The 23,477-nt window shown below is 61.9% G+C and overlaps 2 protein-coding genes across 9 annotated transcripts; one reads left to right on the top strand and one right to left on the bottom strand.

Annotated features, from left to right (window-relative positions):
• The first annotated feature begins 739 nt into the window (after nucleotides 1-739).
• On the top strand, nucleotides 740-6,554 carry LENG1 (leukocyte receptor cluster member 1). The gene is made up of 4 exons (XM_073322145.1): nucleotides 740-902; nucleotides 1,660-1,842; nucleotides 2,432-2,685; nucleotides 3,080-6,554. The coding sequence occupies exons 1-4, from the start codon at nucleotides 771-773 to the stop codon at nucleotides 3,297-3,299; spliced, it is 789 nt and encodes a 262-aa protein (XP_073178246.1). The 5' UTR covers nucleotides 740-770; the 3' UTR covers nucleotides 3,300-6,554.
• CNOT3 (CCR4-NOT transcription complex subunit 3) lies at nucleotides 5,167-23,046 on the bottom strand. 8 transcript variants are annotated; one of them, XM_073321999.1, is made up of 18 exons: nucleotides 22,905-23,045; nucleotides 18,494-18,568; nucleotides 17,995-18,062; nucleotides 17,489-17,563; nucleotides 16,780-16,869; nucleotides 15,202-15,330; nucleotides 14,556-14,651; nucleotides 14,038-14,257; nucleotides 12,586-12,719; nucleotides 11,881-11,937; nucleotides 9,290-9,638; nucleotides 8,872-8,977; nucleotides 8,632-8,797; nucleotides 8,429-8,528; nucleotides 7,861-8,062; nucleotides 7,297-7,522; nucleotides 6,317-6,442; nucleotides 5,167-5,983 (listed from the first exon to the last, which is right to left on the bottom strand). In XM_073321999.1, exons 2-18 carry the CDS (start codon nucleotides 18,516-18,518, stop codon nucleotides 5,885-5,887), a joined length of 2,268 nt encoding a protein of 755 aa, XP_073178100.1. In that variant the 5' UTR covers nucleotides 18,519-18,568; nucleotides 22,905-23,045; the 3' UTR covers nucleotides 5,167-5,884. The 8 variants fall into 8 exon arrangements, with proteins under 8 accessions (XP_073178100.1, XP_073178101.1, XP_073178102.1 ...); XM_073322000.1 differs by having other exon boundaries at nucleotides 7,390-7,522; XM_073322001.1 differs by having other exon boundaries at nucleotides 7,390-7,522; nucleotides 7,861-8,059.
• Between the last annotated feature and the right edge of the window lie 431 nt (nucleotides 23,047-23,477).

The raw sequence follows: 23,477 nt of genomic DNA, 5'->3' as shown, positions 1-23,477 counted from the left end.
CAGCTGGGGACAGACGCAGGCCAGTCTTCCCCGCCCGCAGTCGGAGGTGTGGGGAGGCCCCAAGCTGGCGGGCGGGGGGGAGGGGTCGGGACCCGGGGAGGGAAGGATGTAGCCAGCACCTGCATGTAGCCAGCGCCTGGCCCGGCCCCACGTCCTGTGGCGGGGAGTTCCGCAGGCTCGGGGCGTGGGCCATGCAGCTCAGGCGAGGGTGGGGGAGTCTCGGGGTGGGGGGGTCCCGGCAGCAGTGGGGTGGGGATGGGGGATGGGACAGTGGGCCGCTCCCCTCTGGGTGGCGCCAGCCCTGGGGTGGGGGAGGGGAAGTGTGAAGAAGGGGTGGGGCCTCGTCCCAACCAATCGGCTACAGGCGCAGTGGGGGGTGTGAGGCCAGCTTGGACCAATCAGTGCTTTGTGGGCCGGGAGGGGGGGGGCTGACTACAGTGCACCAATGAGAGAAGAGGGAGGGGGGAGGTTGGATAGGAACCAATTGGTTAAAGCTGGGGGGAGTGGGGAGTCGCCAATAGGCCAATCAGGGCACGAGGGCGGCCACAGTGTTCTCCAATCAGAAAAGAGCGAACTGCGGAGGGTTTGGCCAGACTAATCCAATCAGAAAGCGAGGGCCGGACTAGGGTCCGCCAATGAGAATTCAGAGCGGGAGGTGGGTCTGGAACGCGCCAATCAGGGAGATACCGGGGCGTGCCAATCAGCGCACCGGCAGGGCGCTGACCCGGAAGCGGAAGCGGCGCCGTGCAGTACGGACCTGAGGCGGGACCATGAACATCCTGCCCAAGAAGTCGTGGCACGTGCGGAACAAGGACAATGTAGCCCGCGTGCGGCGGGACGAGGCGCAGGCGCAGGACGAGCAGCGACAGCGGGAGGCTCGGGCCCTGCTGGCCGAACAGGAGGCGAGTTACCGGGCATGCGCAGACGGCAACGCGGGTGTAGCGAGTGCGCATGCGTAACAATGGGAGCGCGTCCTACACCATGTGACGGGGGCACGGAATGAACCATTGTCAAATTGGGGGTGAAATGTGGGTTGAACCATTTCCAAATCGGGGGAAAGCAAAAGGGAGCTGGGCTGAACCATTTCTAAATGGGGGGGAGGAGGCGGAGAGCGCTGGGATTTACTATTTTCAAATGGGGGAGGGGAAGAAAAAGAAATGGTAGTTAGGTGACCCACAACAGGGGGGAAGTAGAGCAGAAGGGAACTGGGGTGAACCATTTCCAAAGGGAGGAAAGGAGAGTTGGGCTGAACCATTTCCAAAGGGGGAGAGAAGGGAGCCGGGCTGAACCATTTCCAAAGGGGTGGAATCAGAGAAGGGAGCTGGGCTGAACCATTTCCAAAGTTGGGGAAAAGGGTGCAGGGCTGAACATTTCCAAAGTAGGGAGGGAAGCAGAGAAATGAGCTGGGCTGAACCATTTCCAAAGCGGGTAGTTTTCTAACCCCACCTGCCCCCGTGGGGTGGCTGGTATGGCACATGCTGCACTGTTACCATCACCATGCCCTCGCCCCAGATGAAATGAGTTTCTTAGGCCTCAGCCTGATGCCATGCTGCCCTCGCCCCACCCCATCGCCCCCCAGCACAGAGCCCACGGGCTGCCCTGGCTCCTGCCACCTGCGTCAGAGCCGGCCCCACAACCAGCCCCCGTCTCCCCCTGCAGGCGCGGACCGAGTTCCTGAGGAAGAAGGCTCGGGTGTCTGCCCTGCCAGGACCCGATGGCGGCTCGGCGCTGGCCCCGAGTGGCGAGGAGCCGCGCCATGTTGACCTCTTCCGGGACCTGGAGGAGGGCAAGGGCTCCAAGACTGGGAACAAGGAGTATGAGGAGGAGAAACGCAGGGAAAAGGTGTGTGTGTGGGGGGTGTGAGTTTGAATTTGGAGAGGGGGGGGGGGCACCTGCATTCCTTGGGCATGGTAAGCCCCCCCCCCCAGCTTGAATCATAGAATCATAGAATATCAGGGTTGGAAGGGACCCCAGAAGGTCATCTAGTCCAACCCCCTGGGTTGCTTGCTGGGGTTAGGTTGCCCCTACGTTGGTGCACTGATGGGAGGGGGCTGGTGCAGGGGGGTGGGGTATCTACCGCCCCCCCTGTTACAGGAGATGGGGTACAGCCAAGCCTCAGATCCTGGCATCTCGGCGTAGAAGGGACAAGGGTGGGGATTCACACACCCCTGTTGGAGGAGGCTATGTACAGAATTGGGGGTTCCCCCTCAACACATGCAGGTGCTCTGACACCTTTTATAGCTCAGCTGCCCTGCAGGCTGGGTCCCCTCTCAAGCTCTCTCCCCACTCCCATGAGCTGCCCCGCGGCTCCTGTACCCATAAGGCAAAAACCTCCCCCCGTGCCCTCTTCTACGATCAGTCCCGCCCTCTCCCCCACTTCTTCAAGGTGATTCAGTTCAGCACGCTCCCCTCCCTGCTTTGCCCCAACCAGGAGCGGCAGGAGAAGGCTATCGGGCTGCTGACCTATCTGGGGCAGAGTGCGGCCGAGGCCCAGACCAGCCGGCCGTGGTACCAGGAAGCCCCCAACCGCAGCCGCGAGGCAGCCACGGTGACCACGCAGGAGCAGCTGAAGGGCAGACTGGACCCCCTGCGGGAGATGGAGAGGCACCTGCGCAAGAAGAAAGGGGAGGGGAAGAAGCGCAAGAAGGAGAAGGAGAAGCCAGCAGGCGAGAAGAAAGCAGTGGGGTGAGCTGAATGTGGGGCAGGGCTAGAGAGCAGCGCTGGATGGGAGTCAGGGACTACAAGTCCCAGCATCCACTGCTCCAGCCTGTTTCCTATGCACAGGGATCACAAGTCCCCAGCATGCAATGTCCCAGTCCACAAGGACTACAATTACCAGCTTGCAATTTACTTCCTTTGTTCTCAGCTGCACGGGTGTGGGTGTGTTACTGAAACTATGAGTCTCAGCATGTACTTGTTCCTGGGCAGTAGCCTGGCTTACTTGTCCCAGCATGCATCACCTCCCCCTAGGAGGGACGATTGCATCCTGGGAGTTGTAGTCCTCCTGGAACACACATCTAGAGACCACCTGGCGCAGGGTTGTAGGAACTCAATGGTTCCCTTCTGCTTGTCCTTGCAGCTCTGCCCCCCTCTCCCTGGAGCAGCTGCGGCGGGAGCGGCTGCAGCGGGAGCAGGCCGAGCGAGCCAGGACCGAAGCCCTGTTGGCCGGGCGGCTGCGGGAGCCCCAGCGTGGGGAGGAGGAGGAGGAGCCGGATGACAGGAAACGCCGCTACAACTCCCAGTTCAACCCGCAGCTGGCACGCAGGCCCCGCAGCTGGGACGAGAGGGAGCAGCACTGAGCCCTCCCAGTGCCCCCTGAAAACAGCAGGCCCTGGGCACAGACACTCCTGTACCAGGGGTCACACGGCACGTGGAACAGGGACATTGGCATCACAGCAAGGCAGCCAGCGCGTGGTATCACTCTGCAGACTTGGGGGAGGGGGGGCGGGATGACACCGAGTGCTGTCCTCTCTGCCACCCTCCTGGCCATGAAGGTTGGCATGGGGGTCATACTCGGGGAGCCACAACCCTCCTTGCTCTCATAGGAGGGTGCTGGCTGCCCCACTGGGGCCCCAGGCTGGACACTCACCTCTTAGTGCCTGGCGTTATTAGCAGCAGCGGGTACCAGGGGTTATCTGAATGCCCCACAAGGCAGGGGCTTATCTGCTAATAAAAGGCATCTGTCTTCGCTCACTCACGCACAGGAGCGGGGAAAGCTTGGATAGGAGCAAGCCCAGAAGGGGAAACCCAGTCCCAGACTTCTGGGTTCCAGCTGCGTGCTGGGAGTCAGGACAGCTGGGTTTTATCCCTGGCTTGGGGAGCAGGAGCCAGTGGGTTCAGTGGGGGCAGGGAGGCCCAGCCCCTTGTCAGAGTGGAGTTGAGTGGAGGGGACTCCTGAGTTTGCCAGCTGGCTCTTTGGGGGGAAGATATCAGGACTCCAGAGTTATAATTTCCACTTCTGCCTCTGATTTCTTCTATACCTCAACAGCTCCCCCCCACAGTGCTCACTGTACCTCGGCTGCTGGGGAGGCCCAGCCCTTTAGCCATGGCGATGAAAAGCACCTGCTGCGGGGTGTGCCTGCCCCTCTGCTGAACCCCCACCCAGGCCCCACTGGAATCATTCGCGACTCACACCTGGCTGGTAGGGCCCAGCTCCCAGCAGAGGATTGTGGCTGGTCTCCTTGTGCAGGGCAAATGCACAAGGCCAGCTACCTGTGCCTTCCACAGGGCCCTTATCTGACGTGGGAAACTGAGGCATGGACAGTCCAGTCTCTTCTGGGGTTCCTTATGGGGTGGGGGTGTCTGTCTCTCCCTCACCAACCAGCCTGCAGCAGGGGGGATGGTTGCATCAGCCCCATTGCTAGGCCATGCCCACCCCACAGAAGGACTTTCCCAGCAGGCATTGGGGTTACCAATGCCAGGTGGGAGGGGGGGCTCCAGGGAGAGGGGTGGGGGGCTTTTAAACCTAAAGCAGAGCAGGCAGCAGGGAAGATCCTGCTCTGGGCCTGAGGGCAGGGAGGGGCGGAGCTTGACCCCAGAGCCAGGCAAGGTCCCCCATGGAACATACCACCCATCAGCTCCTGCAGAGGGGGCTGCATCTCCTCCCCCTGAATATACCATGCAGTCACCTCCTGCAGTGGGCTGGGGATCCCCCATCCCAGCCACTCACTGTCTGGGCGGGGGCGGCGAAAGAGCTGGCTGGGACTCTGGCACATAGTCATGTGAAATCTCCCCCTCCCCACTCCACTCACCAAGATATTTTCAGCATAAAGTGACACCAAAATAAGGTCTGGGATGAGTGAGTGAGTGAGTGTGTGTGTGGGGGGGCACTAGATCCACAAGGAAAAAATGGCACAGGACTAGGGGAGGGGCAGACTGCTGGCTCCTAGCCCCCGTTGCACTAACCACCCCACTCCCCTCCCCGAGCCAGGGAGAGAACCCAGGAGTCCTGGCTCTCAGCCCCCTTCGCTCTAACCACCCAACTCCCCTTCCCTCCCCAAGCTAGGGACAGAACCCAGGAGTCCTGGCTCTGCGTCTCTAAGCTAACCCCACAGCAAGGACTGTATCTCATTCCTGCCCCCCGCCCTTACCTCTCCGATGCTGTCCACGGCGCAGAAAGCTGCCAGTTGCCGGTGACCTCCCCCCCATTTCTTGCGTGAGAAGACATCATATAAAACTATTTATTCATAAATATTTTCCAAAATGAAAATAGGGTTACGAAAAATATTTTAAACACCCGGCCCTCAGCGGCTGCATAGCACCTCGGGAGAAGGGGGGAAAGCAATCAGAAAAACAGCCTCCCCTTTTGAATTCCTGTCCGTCCCTCCCCCAAGGAAAACCCAGCCGATCTGCTCTGGGGCTGGATCTCATGGGAGTGGGGAGGAGACGAAAAATGGGAGGGGGAGAACTGAGGGGGAGGTGGGGTTTGGGCCCCCCCGGAGGAATTTGTGTGTGTGTGGGGGGGTAACAATAATTCTGCTGGATTTTTTGCTGCTTTAATTTTTTTTTTTTTTAAAAAAAGCCAAATGATTTCATTCCCCTCCTGCAACACTCCTCCAAGATCATCTTTGTTCACTTTTTTTTTGGCCTGCGCATGTCCCTCTGCCCGCCCCCCCCCCCGCCAACACTCACCCAGGAAGGGGGGCTGGGGAATGGCTGAGTCCCCTCCCTTCACAGCCACAGCCCCCCCACCCATGTCTTTTAAAACTGCATGCATTTAAAGGGTTCAGATGGCCGGAGGGGGCCCCCGCCTGGGGGGGGTTGGGTGGGGGAGGTGGAATGGAGGTGGGGGAGGTGAGCTTGGCCTCTCCTTCCCTCCCCCACACCCCAATGTCTCGCCCGCGTGACTCTGGAAGGCTGGCGCCCCCTGGGGGGTGAGCAGGCGTCACTGCAGGTCACGGTCTTCTAGATACCGGTACTCGAAAGTGAACCCTTCCTTCTTCCGCTGGCCCCATTTCTCATAGTCGAAGTAGATGTACGTGCCCTGAGGGGGGAACATGGGGGGGAGGCATCAGCGGATGGGCAGAGCCTACGGTGCTGCATGTACCACTGCCTGATTTCGGGCCTGCACACGCAGGGCTGTTCTGGAGTGCGGTACATGCAGGTTTGTTATTGTAGGGTCTCCCCCTGGGTGCTAGGGCTGAGAGGGCTGGCTTTGATATGGAGGAGTCTGCTGTGGGGAGCGGAGTGACTTGCGATAGCAGGGTCTCGGACTGAATCCCTTCCCCCATGGTAGTGGCCCCACCCCAGAGGTGGCTGCATTGCCCTGTGAGGCAGCAGCCCGGAGGGGGTCCCGGAGGGAGGGGGAGGCACTCACCTGCTCAAACTCATCCGTGATGGTCTTGGGCTCCTCGTGCCGCTGGAACCACATCATGTACTTGGTGTGGAATCGCCACGACTGCTTCTTCAGGGCTTTGGCCGCCAGGTACTGCGCCTTGGTACCCTGGAGAGAGAACCAGGTGCGTCACACCGCTGGCCAGTGGGGGGCAGCACTTGGGGCAGCTGGGAGCCTCCCACGGGGCTGGGGGGCAGCTGGGACACCCCGCCACCATGGGGCCTGGGTTGGGGGGGGGGAGCAGATGGCATGTGCCACTGGCTCGGGGGTAGCTGGGCACGTACCATTGGACCGGGGAGAAATGGGGAGTGACTTGGCCTGTACCACTGACACAGGAGGCAACTGGGACCAGACCACAGGACCTGGGGGCATGGCTGAGCCCATACCACCAGCGTGGGGGTGGGCAATGGCTTGGTAAGTACCAAAGGCAGCAGGGGAGAAGGGGAATGTACCATTAGCTCTTCTTTTGGGGGAGGCAGACTAGCTACATAAAGACTAGCTACATTGCAAATAGAGCGATAGCACCATTCAGCATGTACCAAATGCTCTGGGCATGGGGGGGGGAACTATTGACATACACACCCCTTGTCCCCTGTTGTATGTCTCATGTACCAACCACAGGGATGGTCAAGGGGGACTGTACCATCAGCACCTGTGGGGAGGATCCCCTCCCACATACCAGAGGCAGGTGGAGTGAGTGAGAGAGAGAGAGAGAGGGGGGGGGGGGATCTTGGCACCTGCCAATGGCAGGGAAGGGAAATGTACCATTCACACCTGCAGGGAGGGGAGTTCCCCTTGCACATACCAACTGCAGGTGGCCAAGGAGGGGTGTGAGGTACCAATGGGGGAGGGGGAGGGATGGAGCATACCATCCACACCTGCAGGGAGGGGAGTGTCAGGTGGCCGATGCGCAAAGCCAGCAGTGGTGGGGGGGGGGGGGCACGTTGGCAGCAGTCACCCACCTCGCCCCTCCTGCCCGAGGGAAAGGCGGCAGCGGCGGCCAGACAGGGCGGGACTATAGAGCGCTCTAGCCTGCAGAGGGGGCCCTTCTGTACCTCCAGATAGTAGAAGATGAAGAAGAGCGTCTCCGTCGAGAGCCGCTGGTAGAACTCCACGGTGTCCGAGTGCAGTGGAGGCATCTGGTGGTGGTAAGGGGGGGTCGGGCAGGGGTTCCGGGGCAGGTACTGCCTGCGGGGGTGGGGGGAGGGGATTAGACAGCCTGATGGGTGGGGGAGCAGCACAGTGTCTACTGGGAACAGAACAGAGCAGTCCTGGCTCCCAATCCCCTCCCCACTGTCCCCCGAGGCTGGAGATACAATCCAGCTGTCCTGGCTCCCAGCCCTCCCCGCTCTAACCACTAGCCCCCACTCCCCTGCCAGAGCTGGGGAGATAACCCAGCTGTCCCAACTCCCACCCACATCCCCCCGGATCTAACCACTAGACCCTACTCCCTGCTCAAAGGCAAGGACTGAATCCAGGAGTCCTGTTCTCTCCAAGCCCCCAACATCCTAGGGACTGTGCCTTACCGGATCCTCTCAGAGTCCGAGGGGTGAGGCATGTGATGCCAGGCTGCCTCCTCCATGGCCTGCTGGTAGAGCTGCTCCTTGGTGAGGGGCACCGGTCCCAGGGGGCAGACCCCCAGGGAGAGAGGGATGTTCACCTCCGACAGCTGGATAGGCGGCTGGCTGGAGGCCGGCTGCGAGGTCGTACTACTAATTAAAATGTCTGCTGGGGGGACAGACAACAGACAGCCTGTTAGATTCCTCAGAGAGTGTTGGGAGCACAAAGCTTTAAAACCAGTTTATGCAACAATCCCTCGCCCGGTGCTGAGATGCAGCCACCTCTCGGGTGGGACGCAGGGGCTGGTCCTACAGAGACCCCCTCATCTGGAACTCTGCGTGCTTCACACTGCAGTCAGCTGTGCTGGGACACCATGTGCATGGGTGGAATCCCTTCCTGTGCTCCAGCGAGGCCCAAAAGCCTGAGAGCCTGCTGAAGATTGAACCCAGGAGTCCTGGCTCCCAGTCCCCCCCGCTCTAACCACTAGACCCCACTCCCCCCCCAGGGCTGGGGAGAGAACCCAGGAATCCTCACCCCTTTCAGCCAGGTGGAGAGATGGCACTGGGTCCTCTATACTGGATCCAATGGCTGCTCGCTCTGCCATGGATTTCAAGCTGCTCAGGGGCTCGGGCGCCTGGAAGTGACAGACAGGGTGGGTGGAAGGGAGTCCTGTGGCTGTGCCCTCCCATCCCCCGAGGTGCCCCCCCCCATCCCCCACACGGACGGGGCAGGCTCACCTTGATTTCTGGCGTGGAGCTGAACTGGGGTGGCCCGTTGAGCAGTGGCTGGCTCGGCTTGGCTTCGGAGAAGGACGGGGTCGGGGAGCTTGGGGTATTCACCGTCATGGGGACTAGCAGGCCAGAGCTGGCACTGGGGGGCGCAGGGGCTCCGCTGGGCTCTTTCCTGGGGGAGAGGAGAGAGCGTCAGTGAGTGGCTGGTGGGGCTGTGGGGGGCGCAGCCGCCAGGCGGGTACTCACGCAGCGCTGCTGGGTGGGTTGTGGGCCACTGGCTGGCTGGGGAGCGCTGGCCCGCTGCTGCCGAGAACGGAGTCCGATGTGCTGTCAGCCACCACGGAGCTGTAACCTGAGGGCGGAGATGCAGCTCAGGGTGTGGGGGGCAGGGTAGGAGAGCACCCCATTGTTTAGAGCACCCCATGGCCGAGTTTGAAAAGTCCTAGGCAATCAGGCCAATGAGACACCCCCCTTCCCAACCAGGTTCAGAACCCAGGAATCCTGCTTCCCAGCCTCTCCACCTCAACCACGAGACCCCACTCCCCTGCCTCAGCTGGGGACAGAAGCCAGGAGTCCTGGCTCCCAGCCGCCGCTCTAACCACTAGATCCCACTCCCACCCTCCAGAGCCTGGCAACAGACCAGGGACTCGTTCTCTGTGCTGACCCTTGAACCGTGCCTCCTCCCGGCACTCACTGGTGGCCCCGTTCTGCTTGCTGGCGTTCTGCTGGGCGCTGGGAGGCCGGGGCTGCGAGGCGTTGGCACCGGGGGGCGGGGGCGCGACGGCCTGGGCGTAGGGGGTGGGGGTGCTGGGCGTGTGGCCGGCGACTGGGACGGCCTTGGCCCCACCGCTCCCGCTGCTGTTGGACACGGCTCCGTTGCTGCTGGAGCCCGGGCCGTTGCCCAGCGAGGAAGAGGTGCTGGAGCTGCTGCCCAGCTGGTAGCTGGGTGTGACGGCCGGTGAGGGCGGGGGGTGGTTGTTGTGGACGCTTTTCGAACCGTTCTTCGCGGGAGACTGTGGACAGACAAGGATTAGTCCTGCTCCCCCCCCGCCCCAGAGCCGTCAATGGAATCCAAGAGTCCTGGCTCCCAGCCCCCCTGCTCTAACCACTAGACCCCATTCCCCTCCCAGAGCTGGGAGAGAACCCAGGAGTCCTGGCTCCCAGCTCCCCCCGCTCTAACCACTAGCCCTCACTCCCTGCCCCAGAGCCATCAATGGAACCCAAGAGTCTTGGCTCCTGGACCACACCCCGCTTTAATCACTAGATCCCACTCCCTCCACAGCTCTGCGGGGGGAATCTAGGAGTCCTGGCTCCCGGTATCCATGTGCTCCCACCCCTGGATAAGGCAGGCAGACTTGCTGAGCAGGCAGGACCCTACCCAGGGCCGTGGCAGAGCCGGGCTCCACACCCCACTCTGCCACAGTGGGCCAGGGCAACCCTGGGCGAGGCAGTGAGCCTCTGCCCCAGCTCTACAAGCGTTACGTGCTATGGTGAGGGACCTGGCCCCGCTGCTGCCCAAACACACTGGGCCAAAGCATCAGGAAGCATGGAACTCGCTGCTGCAAGATGGCACTGGCTGGTCCCCAGCGGCACCGAGCCTGCCGTGCGAGGGACGCGCCGGGAGCCTGCACAACGTCTCAGCGCTGATGGGCCCCACACCAGCAGCTGAGAGCCACGGGCACTGCCCTCTCTGTGCAACCGAGCCAGGCTTGGGGGTGTGTGTGTCTCTCTGTCCGGTTTGCTGTCTGTGAGCGTTTGAGAGTGCTCTGCCCCCGAGGCCCTTTCTCTGCTCCCCCACCTGTGTGGGGCTGTGGCGGGGAACTCACTTGGACCCCCCACTGCTGATCTCTCCCTGCACCTGAGTCCCCGCTCAGAGGCACATTGCTCCCCACAGCCCCCTCACTCTGACCCCTCCCCCCAAGCTCCATGGGCCCCCCACTCTGAGCCCGCCCCATCTGTGTCACCATAGCCCCGCATTCTGACTCCAATAGCCGCCACATTATTAGCCCAGCCCACCTTAGCCTCACAGCCCCCCAAGTCCCCGTATCTCCCCCATTCTGACCCCACCTGAGTCCCCACAGCCCCCCCACTGAGACCCCTCCCCACTGCCCCCCACTGACTCCTCCCCACCTGAGCCCCACAGCCCCCCCACTGAGACCCCCATAGCCCCCACTCTGAGACCCCATAGTCCCCACAGCCCCCCCACTCTGAGCCCTCCCCACCTGAGCCCCACAGCCCCCTCACTGAGTCCCCATATCTCCCCCATTCTGACCCCACCTGAGTCCCCACAGCCCCCCACTCTGAGCCCTCCTCACCTGAGCCCCACAGCCCCCCCACTGAGACCCCCATAGGCTCCACCTGAGCCCCACAGCCCCCACTCTGACCCCTCCACAACTGAGCCCCATAGCCCACAACTGAGCCCCACAGCCCCCCACTCTGACCCCTCCCCACCTGAGCCCCACAGCCCCCCAACTCTGACCCCTACTCACCTGAGCCCCACAGCCCCCCTGCTGAGTCCCCATATCTCCCCCATTCTGCCCCTCCCCACCTGAGCCCCATAGCCCCCACCATGAGTCCCCACAGCCCCACTCATAGAGCCCCGTGACCTCCCACTCTGACCCCAGAAGCTGAGCCCCGCCCCACTCTGACCACACCCCACTCGAGCTCCCCAGCTCACTGCAGGTGGGTAGCCTGGCCCCACGGCAGCCATCCCAGCAGCCTCCCAGGGCCAGCCCAGGCCACGGCGGCCCCGCCCTGCGCCTCACTGGAAGGAGGCTGGGAGAGGGCGGGGCTAAGAGCCCATGTGATCCCAGCCCCCCAACAAGGAGCAGGAGGGGGCGGGGCTAAGGCAGCCCCACCCACTCGCAGCTCAAGTGGCTGGGGCGGCCATGTTCCCAGGCTTCCCCACGAAGTCCTCACCAAACCCTGTATTAGACCCGCCCCCCAGCCGAGGGAACCCAGGAGTCTTGGCTCCCAGCGACCCCCCCCCAGCTCTAACCACTCACCCCCCAGAGCAGGGGAGAGAACCCAGGAGTCCTGGGTCCCAGCCGCGCTCCCCTCCCCTCCGAGAGCCGGAGAGAACCCAGGAGTCCTGGCTTCCAGCTCCCTGCTCTAACCCACTCGCCCCCACTCCCTTCCCAGAGCCGGGGATAGAACCCAGGAGTCCTGGTGAAATCCCCAAGCTCCGATCAGTAGCCAACACCCCACCCCACCCCACCCCCCAGCATAAGGGCAGGCGCCCGCCAAGTCACTCACCTGACTGACCTCGCTGTCTGTCGACCGCCCCCTCTTCTTGTCATCTTCCGAATTCTCCTGGGGGTGGGGGGGGAAAGTCAGTGCTCGCCCTGCCACTCCCTGTGGAGATGGGGGGACCAGCCCTGCCGCGGGGCAGCCAGCACACGACACACTGATGTCTCCCTCGTTATTGGGGTCACTCTGCCGGTTGACTCTGTCCTACCCATGGCACTGAAGGCCTGGTGTGGCTGGGCCATGGTCACTGTTATCGGGGGCACATGCACTGGACATCGCTGCCATGAGGCAGTGCCCCTTTGTTCTCACCCCTAGTTCCCTCCTCCCATTTCCCTAAGCCAGGAGAGCCCAGGTGTCCTGGTTCCCAGCCCCCCCCCGCTCTAACTACTAGATTCCACTCCTCTCTAACAGCCACGATAGAACCAGGGGGTCCTGACTCCCAGCCCCCCCACTCTAACCACTAGACTCCGCTCCCCTCCCAGAGCCAGGAGAGAACCCAGATGTCCTGGCTCCCCGCCCCCCTCACTAGGTAATGCTGCCTTCCTTAAGGGACACTGACCCAGCACCCCTACCGCTGGGTTACCCTGGCTGTCTGGGAGCCTGCCTGCGCAGGCCTCCGACTGTCCCACTTTGCACAGGGCTGGGCGACGGATCCCGCTGGGGCAGGACTCGAGCGGCAGGGCTGTGCCAGGTGGGGGCGGGGCTCCTTACCGCCGTGCCGTTGGCAGGGCTGGGCGGGATGGGCGAGCTGGAAGTGGTGGACGTGGGAGTGCTGCTGGACTGGTTGAAGATCTCGTCCTCCAGGTGGCTGTGGCTGGGCGGGGAGGTGGCTACCAGAGCCTGCGCTGGAAGGGGGCGGGGAGCAGAACAAGACGCAGTTAGGCAGCCGGGCTGGGAGTCAAAGATGCCGGCATCCCGCCCTGCGCCTGCATCCGGTCTGCCCTGCTTTCCCGGGGAGAAAACCGGAGATCTGTTCCAACCAGAGTTCTCCCAGGCCACGTACCCAGGGAGCTGAGATCTCCCAGCTGTGGTCTTGTCGCCCTGCTTGCCCGGGGGGACGCTTTGGATGGAGGGTAGCGTTCCAATTCAGGAACGGACGGGAGCAATTTCTTCTAAACTCTCTGTAAACACCAATGGCCTGAACACACTTTGGAGAAAACTGTTCTGGGATAAAACCCCAACGCCTCTAGCCAGGTGATTAACAGGCTGCAAAGCGCCACGGCTCCACCTCCCCAGCTCCTCCAGACGTAATCCAGGAAAAGCCGAAGAGGAACATTTCCAGGCCTTTCCAGAAAGATGCAAGGAAATGAAACACGCTGTTGCTGGATTCGGGGGCCTCACAAAACCACACTTGGGGCAATTGGAACCGCGGGGGCTCCTGGCTTCTGCAGAGAGAATCTCTCCTTTGATCGATCTAAAGGCAAAGCCCTATAGTAGCCCTGGCTCCTGGGGGAATCTGCGCCAGGATTTCTGAGCAGTGGCCCCCTCCTTGTGCCCCCTTGACAGCCAAGGCGTGCCCTCCCCAGCGATCGCACAAGGGATTGCGGGGGCGGGAGGGGAATGAGACACGGAGAGCAGGAAGGCGCGAGCGAAATCGGCTGAAGACACACAGTCTTTGGGGGCAGCGTGACTCCAGAGGAGTGGTGCTTTCCACAGGCAGGACGGGATGACCTGCAGGACCCGAGTCATAGAAATGGGATGAGATTTAACCATACAAATTGCACGGGCCCTCCTCCCCCGACTATTTCAGCTGTAAGACAGGGACGGTTCCCCCGGTTGCTGCAGCTGGGACACGGTTGTGAAAAAAGCCAGCGAGACCTCGGGAGGCATCTGCAGCAAGGCGAGGGGAGCCTGGATTCCACTGGGAAGCCCTCAGCCAACCCTCCTCACGGCAGGGCGGGCGGTTCGGCTAAGCGAGGGGGTCCCTTCCCGGTCTGGGTTACCTCTGGGTTTGGCTGCTCCAATCCCCGCTCTGGTTCTGGGGTCCCTAACCCAAGCAGGACGCCGATCAGCTGGAGAGGGCCCAGCGACCAGCCAGGCGGATGCTGAAGCGGTTGGAAAAACCTGCCCTCCCGCGAGAGACCTGATCAGCGGAACACAGACGGTGACCGGGGGCGGGGAACTCGACCCCTGTCTCTGCCCCGCGGGAGCCGGGACACTTACGAATGTCTTCTAAGTCGAGGTCATCGTAGAGAAACTCGTTCTCCTCGAAGTCGGGGTCCTGCGAGGAGTCCACGTAATACTCCACGTCGTCCTTGATCTTGCGGATCGAGTCCACCTGGATGGAGTCATTGTCCAGCATGCGCAGGATGGTCTCCAGCATGCGGATGTGGTATCGGTGCTTTTCGATGTGCCGCTTCAGCCCCTCGATCCGGTCCTGCTTCTGCGGGGAAGGGGCATGGGCAGATGGACACACGCCGAGAAACGGCCCCCTCTGCCCACACCCCGCCTCTCCAGCCACAGCGCACAGCACCCCTTCACTAGCCCCCACTCCCTGCCCAGAGCCAGGAGAGAACCCGGGAGTCCTGGCTCCCTGCCCCCTCCCCCCTCTAACCACTAGCCTCCACTCCCCTCGCAGTGCCGGGGATAGAACCCAGGAGTCCTAGCTCCCCGCACTCTTGCCCCCCGCCACGGTGCCACCCCACACATCCTCCCTGTGTCCCAGGCAGGCAGTGACTCACATCCTTGTCCCCCTTCTTCTTGCGTGTCTGCACAGAGAGTGACTCCACCTCGCTCTCAAACTGATCCACCTGCATGTTCAGCGTGTCGATGGTGTTCTGGGGGGGGAAGGGGGGAGAGCCGCACACTGTCATCCCCAGTGCAGTCCCCAGGGGCTCCCACACGCCAGCTGCTGCCAGCCCGCAACCCCCCCGAGACACTCGGCAGCCGCTCCCCACCACTACCTGGGGCCTTCCCTGGTGCTTCCTCACTGAAGATCGCAGGCCAATATAAAGCCTCCAACTGCCCTGCAGAAAGGTGGTAATCCATACAGGGGCCCCGCGCCTGGTGCTGGGATGCGACCTCTTCTGGGGTGTGGTACAGGGGCTAGTTATCCAGGGAGCCCTCATGGGCACTGAGACACGAGCTCTCTGGGGTGGGGTGCCGAGGCTGTTCAGGACGAAGCGCCACACTGGGGCTTTGGGACCAGCAGTGACTGTGAAGGGAGAGCACCCCCACGAACCTCCCGCAGCATAGCGCCCCCTAAGGCTGCCCTGGAGACAGCAGGAGAGAGAGCCCTGTTTTTTCTCACAGCTTTGGCCTTGCCCCATGCCCCCATCAGACTGACCCCTGCTTAGCTGATCAGGAGACCCCTGCCCCCAGCCTCACCGTTAACCACTGGCCGACCTCTTCCTTCTCCTTCTGGGCAGGGTCGACTTTCTGCGCCAGGCCCAGCCCCTCCTTGGAGTAGGCTTTGGTCTTGGTCTCCCGCTCCACCACCTTGAACCGCTCCATTTGCTGGAACAGGAGAGAGGGAGGTGGGGGCGGGCTCAGTGTCTGGGGAAACAAGGGGGGGTGTCCCCCACCCCCACACAGGGGATCAAGAGACCCCAAGAGACATAGGGGCTCCCCCCACCCCAATCCTGTCCAGGGGCATGGCAAATATAGCCCTGGTTGGCCATGCCTGGCAGCCTCTCAGCTGCACCTGGCTCCCAGCCCCTCTCTGCTCTAACTACTAGACCCCCCTCCCCTCGCCAGACACAGAACCCCGGAATCCTAGCTCCCTGCCCCCACCGCTCTCCCGTGCCGCCTGCTGTCATTCAGGACCCAGCCTCATGCCCAAATGGCCCCAGTCCGGCCCTACCCCTTCCAGATCTGACTCCACCTGTCCCTGCCCTGCCAGCTGGCTGCCCTCTGTGATGTCACACTGCCCCATCAGCCAATCACAGCAGAGGGAGGAGTGGCTTATTGGAGAGGAGGGTGGGGCTCAGATGAGTGTGTGGGTGGATCCCCCCCTTCCCTGGAGTGGAAAGCACCCCCAGTGCCCATAGGGGAGGCATGATCCCAGCTGCTCTCACTCAGCCCCCGAGCTTTAAACCCTCTGTGTGCCGTTCTCTCCATGGCTGGGACTGCCCCGAACGGATCCCCATGGGGGCTGTGCTGGGAGAGAAGGGCCCAGAGCTGGGCACAGCTGCTCATGGGGGGGCTCCAGGATCCCAGAGACTGGGCCTGGGCATCACTGGAGGTGACCGATACAGCGATCCCCTCGCAGTGCATGGAGACCTGCTGTCGGGGGTGTGGGTCGGGGACGCTGGCCCCACAGAGGCTGCCAAGAGGATTGCGCAATGGCTGTGCCAGGATGGGAGTGACACTACGCCACTGGCAGGGGGAGCTGAGCCCTGGTGCTGGGACATCTGGCGTGCAGGAGTCCTGGCTCCCAGCACCCTGCTCTAACCACTAGACCTCACTCCCCGCCCCAGAGCCAGGGAAAGAACAAAGGAGTCCTGGCTCCCAGCCCCCCCCCAAACTCCACTCCCCTCTCAGAGCTGGGGAGAGGACCCAGGAGTCCCGGCACTCCTCCAACTCCCCCACTGCTTCCTCCTGCGAGTGCAGAGTGGTTGAGCGCACAGGAGCCTTCTCAGTGCAGTGTTGCTAGGGCCGGCCCTACCAGGCCCGTGATCCACCAACCCCAGACACAGCCAGTCAGCACGACCCCCATGACGGTCGAGAAGCAGAGCACAAAAACCCCTTCCCCTGCTCTCACCCACCAGTCCCAGCAGATCAACTGGCCGGCCCTTCCCGCCATTTGCTTTCCCCCAGCGCCTGGAGACCTTCACCAGATCGAAGCATCTCTGCCCACGGAGGAAAAACCCGCCAGTTACAGCTCTGGATCGGGGCAAAACTTCCTTCCTGACCCTGAGAGGCTGCCGCCCTGAAGCCTGGCCATTACCCCCTTTGGCCTCCTACCGTCTCAATGAGTTTCCGGTTGTCTATCAGCTGCCTCTTGTCCTTGATCTCATTTGAAGCTACCCACGTCTTGATCTGGTCCCTCAGCCTCTGCAGAGATGGGGTGAAGAGAGGGGAAGGGTCAGCAGAGAGACGGGCCCATAGCACCCACCCACCCGCCTCACTTAGACCCGTAGAGGCAACAGCCAACACTGCCTTGGTCTGGACGTGGGAGAGGTAACGAGGACACCCAGCCACTAAAAAGTCCCCCCTGCCCCCAATGAGCCCCCACCAGCTGGGAGGACGCCCTCTGCAGAGTGGGGTGAGAATCGCAAGCTCTGGTTTAACAGGGAGCACAAAGATCTCGCTGGACAATAAGGGGAGGTAGAAAGGCGAGACAAGGAGAGACTGGGGGTCACGAGGCCAGGGTTCTATTCCTGGTTCTGGAAGGGGAGTGGGCCTAGAGGTTAAAGCAGGGGGGAAGGGAGCCAGGAGTCCTGGGTTCTATCCCCAGCTCTGAGAAGGGAGTGGGGTCTAGTGGTTAAAGAAGGGGCTAGGAGCCAGGCTGGGTTCTCTCCCCAGCCCTGGGAGGGGAGTGGTGTCCCGTGGTTGAGAGCACAGGTGGCTGGGAGTCAGAACTCCAGCGGCGGGTGTTTTCCCGACAGCCACGGCTGAGACCACGTATCCCGAGGGCTCCAGCCGGACAGATGGCCGAAGTGCTGGGCCCTACCTGGAGCTTCTTGATCTCCTTCTTCAGGTCAGCTTCATACTTCTCCTTCTGGTTGGCGTTTGCTGCATTGTGGAGCTGCAGGCGAGAGACAATGGGTGAGACAGTGTGTAGGGGGATGGGACAGAGTGCCTTTGGCAGGCTGGGGGTGGCGCCCTGATCCGGTGTGGAATCAGTTGGGGGGCTACAACAGCCAGAGAGGAGGGTCTGGGGGGATCCAATGTGGGGTGAGGCCCAGAAGGCTGGGCTGCCCTATCCACAGTGAGATGTGGGGTGGGGGGAGGGGGCTGCCTGCTCTGGCGTGATGTAGGGTATGGGGGCAGGGACACAAATAGCTCTTGGGGTGGTGTGGGGGGCAGTGAGGCCGGGGGAGAGAAGAGAATTGATACAGGAGAGAAAAGCAGAAAAGTTTAGGGACAGGGAGAGAGCAACGTGGGGGAGGATGAGAGAGTAGAGCAGCAAGCCAGGGGCGGGGTGGGGGTGTTTGAGGCCGAAGGGGGAGCTCTTACCTTCTGCCAAATATCCTCAAACTGTTCCACCCCCTCGGAGACCTTCTTCAGACACCGATCGATCTCACCTGGAGGAGCAGAGGGGCGAGGGTCAGCCCCAACCTCCGACAGGGCTAATTACTGCCACCTGCCGCCCCCCCACCCCCACTGAGCCCAGTGTGAGGTACAGGGGAGGGAGAAGGGACGGGCCTGAGGTCACACAATGAACCTCAAATAGAACTCAGGAGTCCTAGCTCCCAGACCTCCCCCAACCACCTCGCTCTAACCACTAGACTCTACTCCCCTCCCAGAGCCAGGGAGAGAACCCAGCAGTCCTGGCTCGCAGCCCCCTGACTCTAAATGCAGCCGTGACAAACTCCATCGCTCCAGCTCTCACAAAGCAGGGAACACACACGGGGGAAGGGGAAGAGGCCCCTCTCTTTGCCCACCCCCCCATACATGCCCCCAGCCATGCACCCCGGGAAAGGCGGGGGGCAGCCTGCAGGAGGAGCCGCCCTACCTTGCAATTTCCTCTTGTCAGCCATGTTTCGGTCACTGGCGGGGGGCTCTCCTCATGCTTCAGAAAGCTCCAACGCTGCAGGGGACAGCAAAAGAAGGTTACGGTAATGCACCCTCCCAACCCACTGGGAAGAGCCCCTGAGCCAGCCAGTCCCTGTCTTGGGGTCAGATGGGAGCCGGCACCCCCTACAGGGGAGAGGCCCCGGGCCTCTTTCCCCCCCACCTCAGTCAGCCAGTCTCTCATCATATTCTTTGATCAGTTGTGCCAAGACTGTTCATTCACATACCCCCAGCAGGGGGCAGCGCTGGGACACAGCCACATACCCACCCCAGCAGCAGGGGGCAGGGCAGCACACACCCACCCAGCCTTCAAGTCAAACCATGAAACAGCAGGTTTAGCGGGCCGGGCGGCTGGCCCAGAAGGGGCCCGGCTGACGGGACGCTGGCCGCGTGGCCCCTTGCCAGAGCATTGCTGCCGGTGGCCCTGAGGCTGGCTCCCCGGGGGTGTGGCGCAGAAGCTGCCAGCATGGGCCAGGGCTGGGGAGACAGGCAGGATTCAGGTGTGGCTGGGCGTTAACCCCGAAGCCGACCGCGCCTGGAGTCTGAGCGGAGCCAGCTCGGTTCTCAGCGACTCGGGACCGGCAACCCCGGGCCGGAGGACTGTGGGCGACGGGAGCGTGGGGAGGAGACCTCAGCCTATGTGTTCAGATGCCGCCTGGACCGGAGCTGGTTCAGCCACCGGGCTAGTCCGGATCCTGTTTGTTATTTCCTTGGAGGGGGCAGAGATGGTGCTTCCCTGGGCTGCTTCACACCGAAGGGCTGATTCTCAGGAGGGGCCGCCCTGGATTCTGTAGTGCAGCCCCCGGTGCGAATCAGGGCAGCTCAAGTGTATACTCCGGTCTCTGGGAGACAGAGAAAAGCCACAGCCAAGGATGCCCTGGCCAGGCCCCTGATCTGCTCCCTATGGGCTTTGGGGGGCAGGGAATAGCACCAGTGCAGTGTGCCCCAGCCACCCCTGATTCACCCCTTATGGGCCTGGGGTGGGAGGGGAGGGTAGAAAATAGCTCCAGTGAACTGTGCCCAGCCAGGCCCCTGATCTGCCCCCTCACCCCAGCAATGCACCACCCCAGGGAAAAGTGATTCGCAGGAGACTGTTTCCACCCCCTTTGTCCTCTCCAAGGGGTCTGGGCTTTACCGGCTAAGGGCTGTTTGCTCAGTTTCACTTCCTGGTTCCCCAGGAAGCAAACCGTAAGGGATGGGGAGGTCAGGTCATACGCCAAAGAACTTTCCCCCCTTAGGCATGGGGGGAACCCCCTTGCTTCCGAACAATATACTGGAGGCCTCAGGAAGCTGGCCATGTCCCTTTAATCTGCCCCCCCAAGAGGCCTAAGGGAGGATTCTCAGCCAGCTCCCCACAGCGATCATCTCGTCTGCCCCCCGGGGGTACACAGCCCAGCAGGATTGGCTAATTGCCACTGATGGAGAAGCCACACCCAGCCAACCCTTCCAGATGTTAATTACCCGCCCCCCCGCCCCCATTAAAAACCTGCCCCTTATTTCCAATCTGAACTGGCCAAGCTTCCCCTCCCAGCCAGTGGCCCTGGTAAGACCAGTGCCTACCAGCCCAGGGAGTCCCCAGGCAGCTGTTTGCTCCCCATGCGGGGGCTTGTAGGCAGGGAACTGTCACCCCTGAACCTTCTCTTTGTTCAGCTACACAGGCAGGGCTCTCCTGACCCTCTGTGACTGATCAACCCCTGGCTGGGATGGGGGACCCCAAGCTGCCCCCAGGATCCCAGCAGTCTCACCTCAGGGCCCCTCACTGTGCCCCCCACAATCCTATTAGCCCACATGACCCCAGTGTCTACTGAATAGCTGCCATGCCCCCCAAGTGCTTTGCGAGAGGCCAAAGGGCTCTGGCTTACCTAGAGGTGGCCTGGCTGTTTAGGGCCTGCAAGTGGGAGGCTCCTACACAGGTGAAAGAGGCACATGACTGGGAGGAAGGTTGAGAGCCCCTCCCCCCCCCAGCCTGTGCTGAAGCATGGGATGATGGGAAAGGACTGGGGCTATAAAGACTCAGTGGCCGAAGACTGGGCTCTGGGGTGTAAGTGCCACACTTGGGGGAGGAGACCTGCAGCACGTGGTGGCCCCCTTTGTACAGGGCTTACAGAGAGAGGTGAGTGTCGCTAAGCCTGCTTTGCAGGTGGGGAAACTGAGGCACAAAATGGGGCTGTGATGTACCTTGGGTCACGCAGCAGGCTGGAGTAGAACCCGTGAGTTCATGCCAATTTCCTCCTGCTCTAACCACTAGACACCACTCCCCTCCCAGAGTTAGGGAGAGAACCCAAGAGTCCTGGCTCCCAGCCCCCACGCTCTAACCAATCGCCTACATTTTCTCCAGTTAAAACACATGTTGGCCATTACACACCAAGTAGTGTGAACTGATTTGATCATTTTAGATTCCAACCTGCCACCAATTGCTTAAGATAGTGAATTGGGCTTGTGGACTATGCCGGAAGGGGGGTGGTTGTGGGGAGCTGTCTGAATGGTACAGCGTGGGCACCTGCTTGGTTTTCTGTCGGATGAGTACGTGTCACTACTTTTCTTGTGAGACTGGCAATAAACACAATGATCTAGGGAGAACCCAAGCCCCCCATATCCTGCTAAACACCTCCGTGCCCCTGAAAAAATCATAGTGAGCGAGGGAGCAAAGGGAGTCTGTGGCTGAATGGGGCTCTCTGGCGTCCCAATCCCCTGCCTTGCCCACAAGCACCCCCCACAATCAGCTTGTAAAGCTCCCTGCCCTGTGAGGCAGCGACTGTCCTGTGTCCGTACAGGGCCTGGCACAGTGGGGGCCATGCTCTGTGACTGGCATGAGCAAAACCCATGATTAATCCCATAACTGTACAGCCAGAAACTAGGGGGAGTGGGAGTAAAGTGGTGCACCTGGAAATGACTTGGATCCTTCTGAGACTCGGCTATGTCAGGGTGAAAGGGACCTGCAGAGTAATTCCAATACAATTGAGCGACCTGGTCAATTTCCCCGTGGCCAGGCAAGCCCTGAAATTGATCAGATTGAGGCTGCCCCTTTAAATTTGGATCAAAACATTCTGGAAATCAGCAACTTGTTTTAATCCACCGGAAGATCAATGGACAAGCTTCCCCAAAGGGAAGTGTGCAGCTTTTAGAAGAGACTGTTGCCCAGCAATGTCTGAAAGCCAAAAAACCAGAGACTGTCCACAAACAAAAGCGATGGCTAAATCCATTTCTGAGCTGGTCCTGTCTCCTGTGGATCAACAGAGATGCAAAGGCCTGGGGATGCTACTGCTTCTGCTGATTACCTCCCCTGAGAAGACTGAGGAGCAGGGATCCCCAAATCAAATCCCCGGACACAGATGTGGACGGGAAGATTGGGCCTTATAAATTTTGTAAAGGTTGGGGAACGGGACACTTTCCCGCTCTGGGGGGCACGACTCTGATCTGGCCCCAGAGCAGGGGGGAATGGTTGGCTTAGGGTAGGGAACAGGACGAGGCCTTACCCTTCTAGGGGGCAGCAGCTCTGATCCGGCTGCAGGGCAGGGGTCTGGCCAGCTCTGGGGGGAGGAATGGGATAGGGGGCTTCACCTAAGGCAAATAGATTCTTTACCTGGCTAGTAGCAGTTGTGAGCAGTTGTCTGTTTTCCAACCCCCCCCCCCCCGCCCGCAGCCGTGGCCCGGCTGTCTTGGTACCAGCTGGCACTAGGGCCCAGCTCTCTGGGGAGTGCGTGGAGGCAGAGCTGCTGGCAGAGAGGGACAATAGAAGGGTTTAGGGAGACATCCCATGGGCAGCATACCCACCAGGGATCATGGCCAGAGCCCTGCTGCCCCCCCCCACCCAGACCCCATCCATGCCCAGGGAGGGGGCTGTGCCCCCAGAGGGCATCCAGTAACCAGCCCTTTTGTGGAGTGGTGGGAAGAGAACCCAGGCGTCCTGCTGCCGGATCTACTGCTCTAGCCACTAGGCTGCCTGCCTGCCCCCTAAGTTGGGGGGGGGGGACACCCAGGTGTCCTTGCTCCCGCTGCTAGCTCCCCGCCTGCGCTGAAACACCACACAACTGAATAAGGGGAGAAGGGGGACACGGGGGCCTCTCCCCCCCCGCACAACCCCTGCCCCCCTCATGCCCCCCTGTGCTGCCCCCCCCCCGCAGCACTCGCCCCATGTCCCGCCCCGGGAGCCCGCTCGGCAGCTCACGGGGCTCCGGGAATAAAGGCTCCTCCCGCTTGACACCCCGCAGCCCCCGCACCGATCCCCCTTTCCCCTGGGGGCCTCCTGCAGCCGCTACAGCCCCCCGCGGCAGAGGGCCCCCGCGTGCGCCCTCCCCCTAGGGCGTCCCCGTACCCCCTCCCCCGGCCCCTCCCCCCGGGCCCCCCCTCACCGGAAGCTCCTGCGGGCCGGTCGGGCCCCGGGGATCGGTCCCCTCCCCCCCGCTCGCGGGCCGACTGTCGCGATGCTGGCGCCGCTCAGCCGGGTCGCGACCCCCCTCCCCCCCAACTCGCCGCCGCCGCCGCCGCCTCTCGGGCTCCGCGGCATCCAAGATGGCGGCCGGCTGCCTCCGTCCGCCTCTCCGCCCCGGGGCAGGGCCCCGCCCCCCCGCCTGCACCCCATTGGGTTTGCCGCACGCCCCTTAAGTCACTTTGTTCTCCTATTGGCTACATTAGATATAGGCGGGGCAAGCCAGGGGACCCGCCTATCCCTTTATATGTCAATCAACGCCCAACTTCCTTCTTATTAGCCTCAGCACACATCCGTCAGCAATCCTCAGCGTTTATTGGCCGAGAAGGACGGAGTATAAAGGAGGCTCGCCCACATGAGAGAAGGAAGGAAGGGGCGACACCCGTCACAGCTCGGTCTCCCACAGTGGTCGGGGGAGCCGCTCATGAAACCACTCTTGCAGCTGATTGGCTCCCAGCCCGGAGGCAGTGGATAGCTCGATCGCAACGATTAGCTG

The sequence above is a fragment of the Lepidochelys kempii genome, chromosome 23 (assembly GCF_965140265.1).
Source record: "Lepidochelys kempii isolate rLepKem1 chromosome 23, rLepKem1.hap2, whole genome shotgun sequence".
Taxonomy (NCBI): Eukaryota; Metazoa; Chordata; order Testudines; family Cheloniidae; genus Lepidochelys; species Lepidochelys kempii.
The sequence above is the reverse complement of the archived record's forward strand: the minus strand, read 5'-3'. Positions and strand labels throughout refer to the sequence as shown.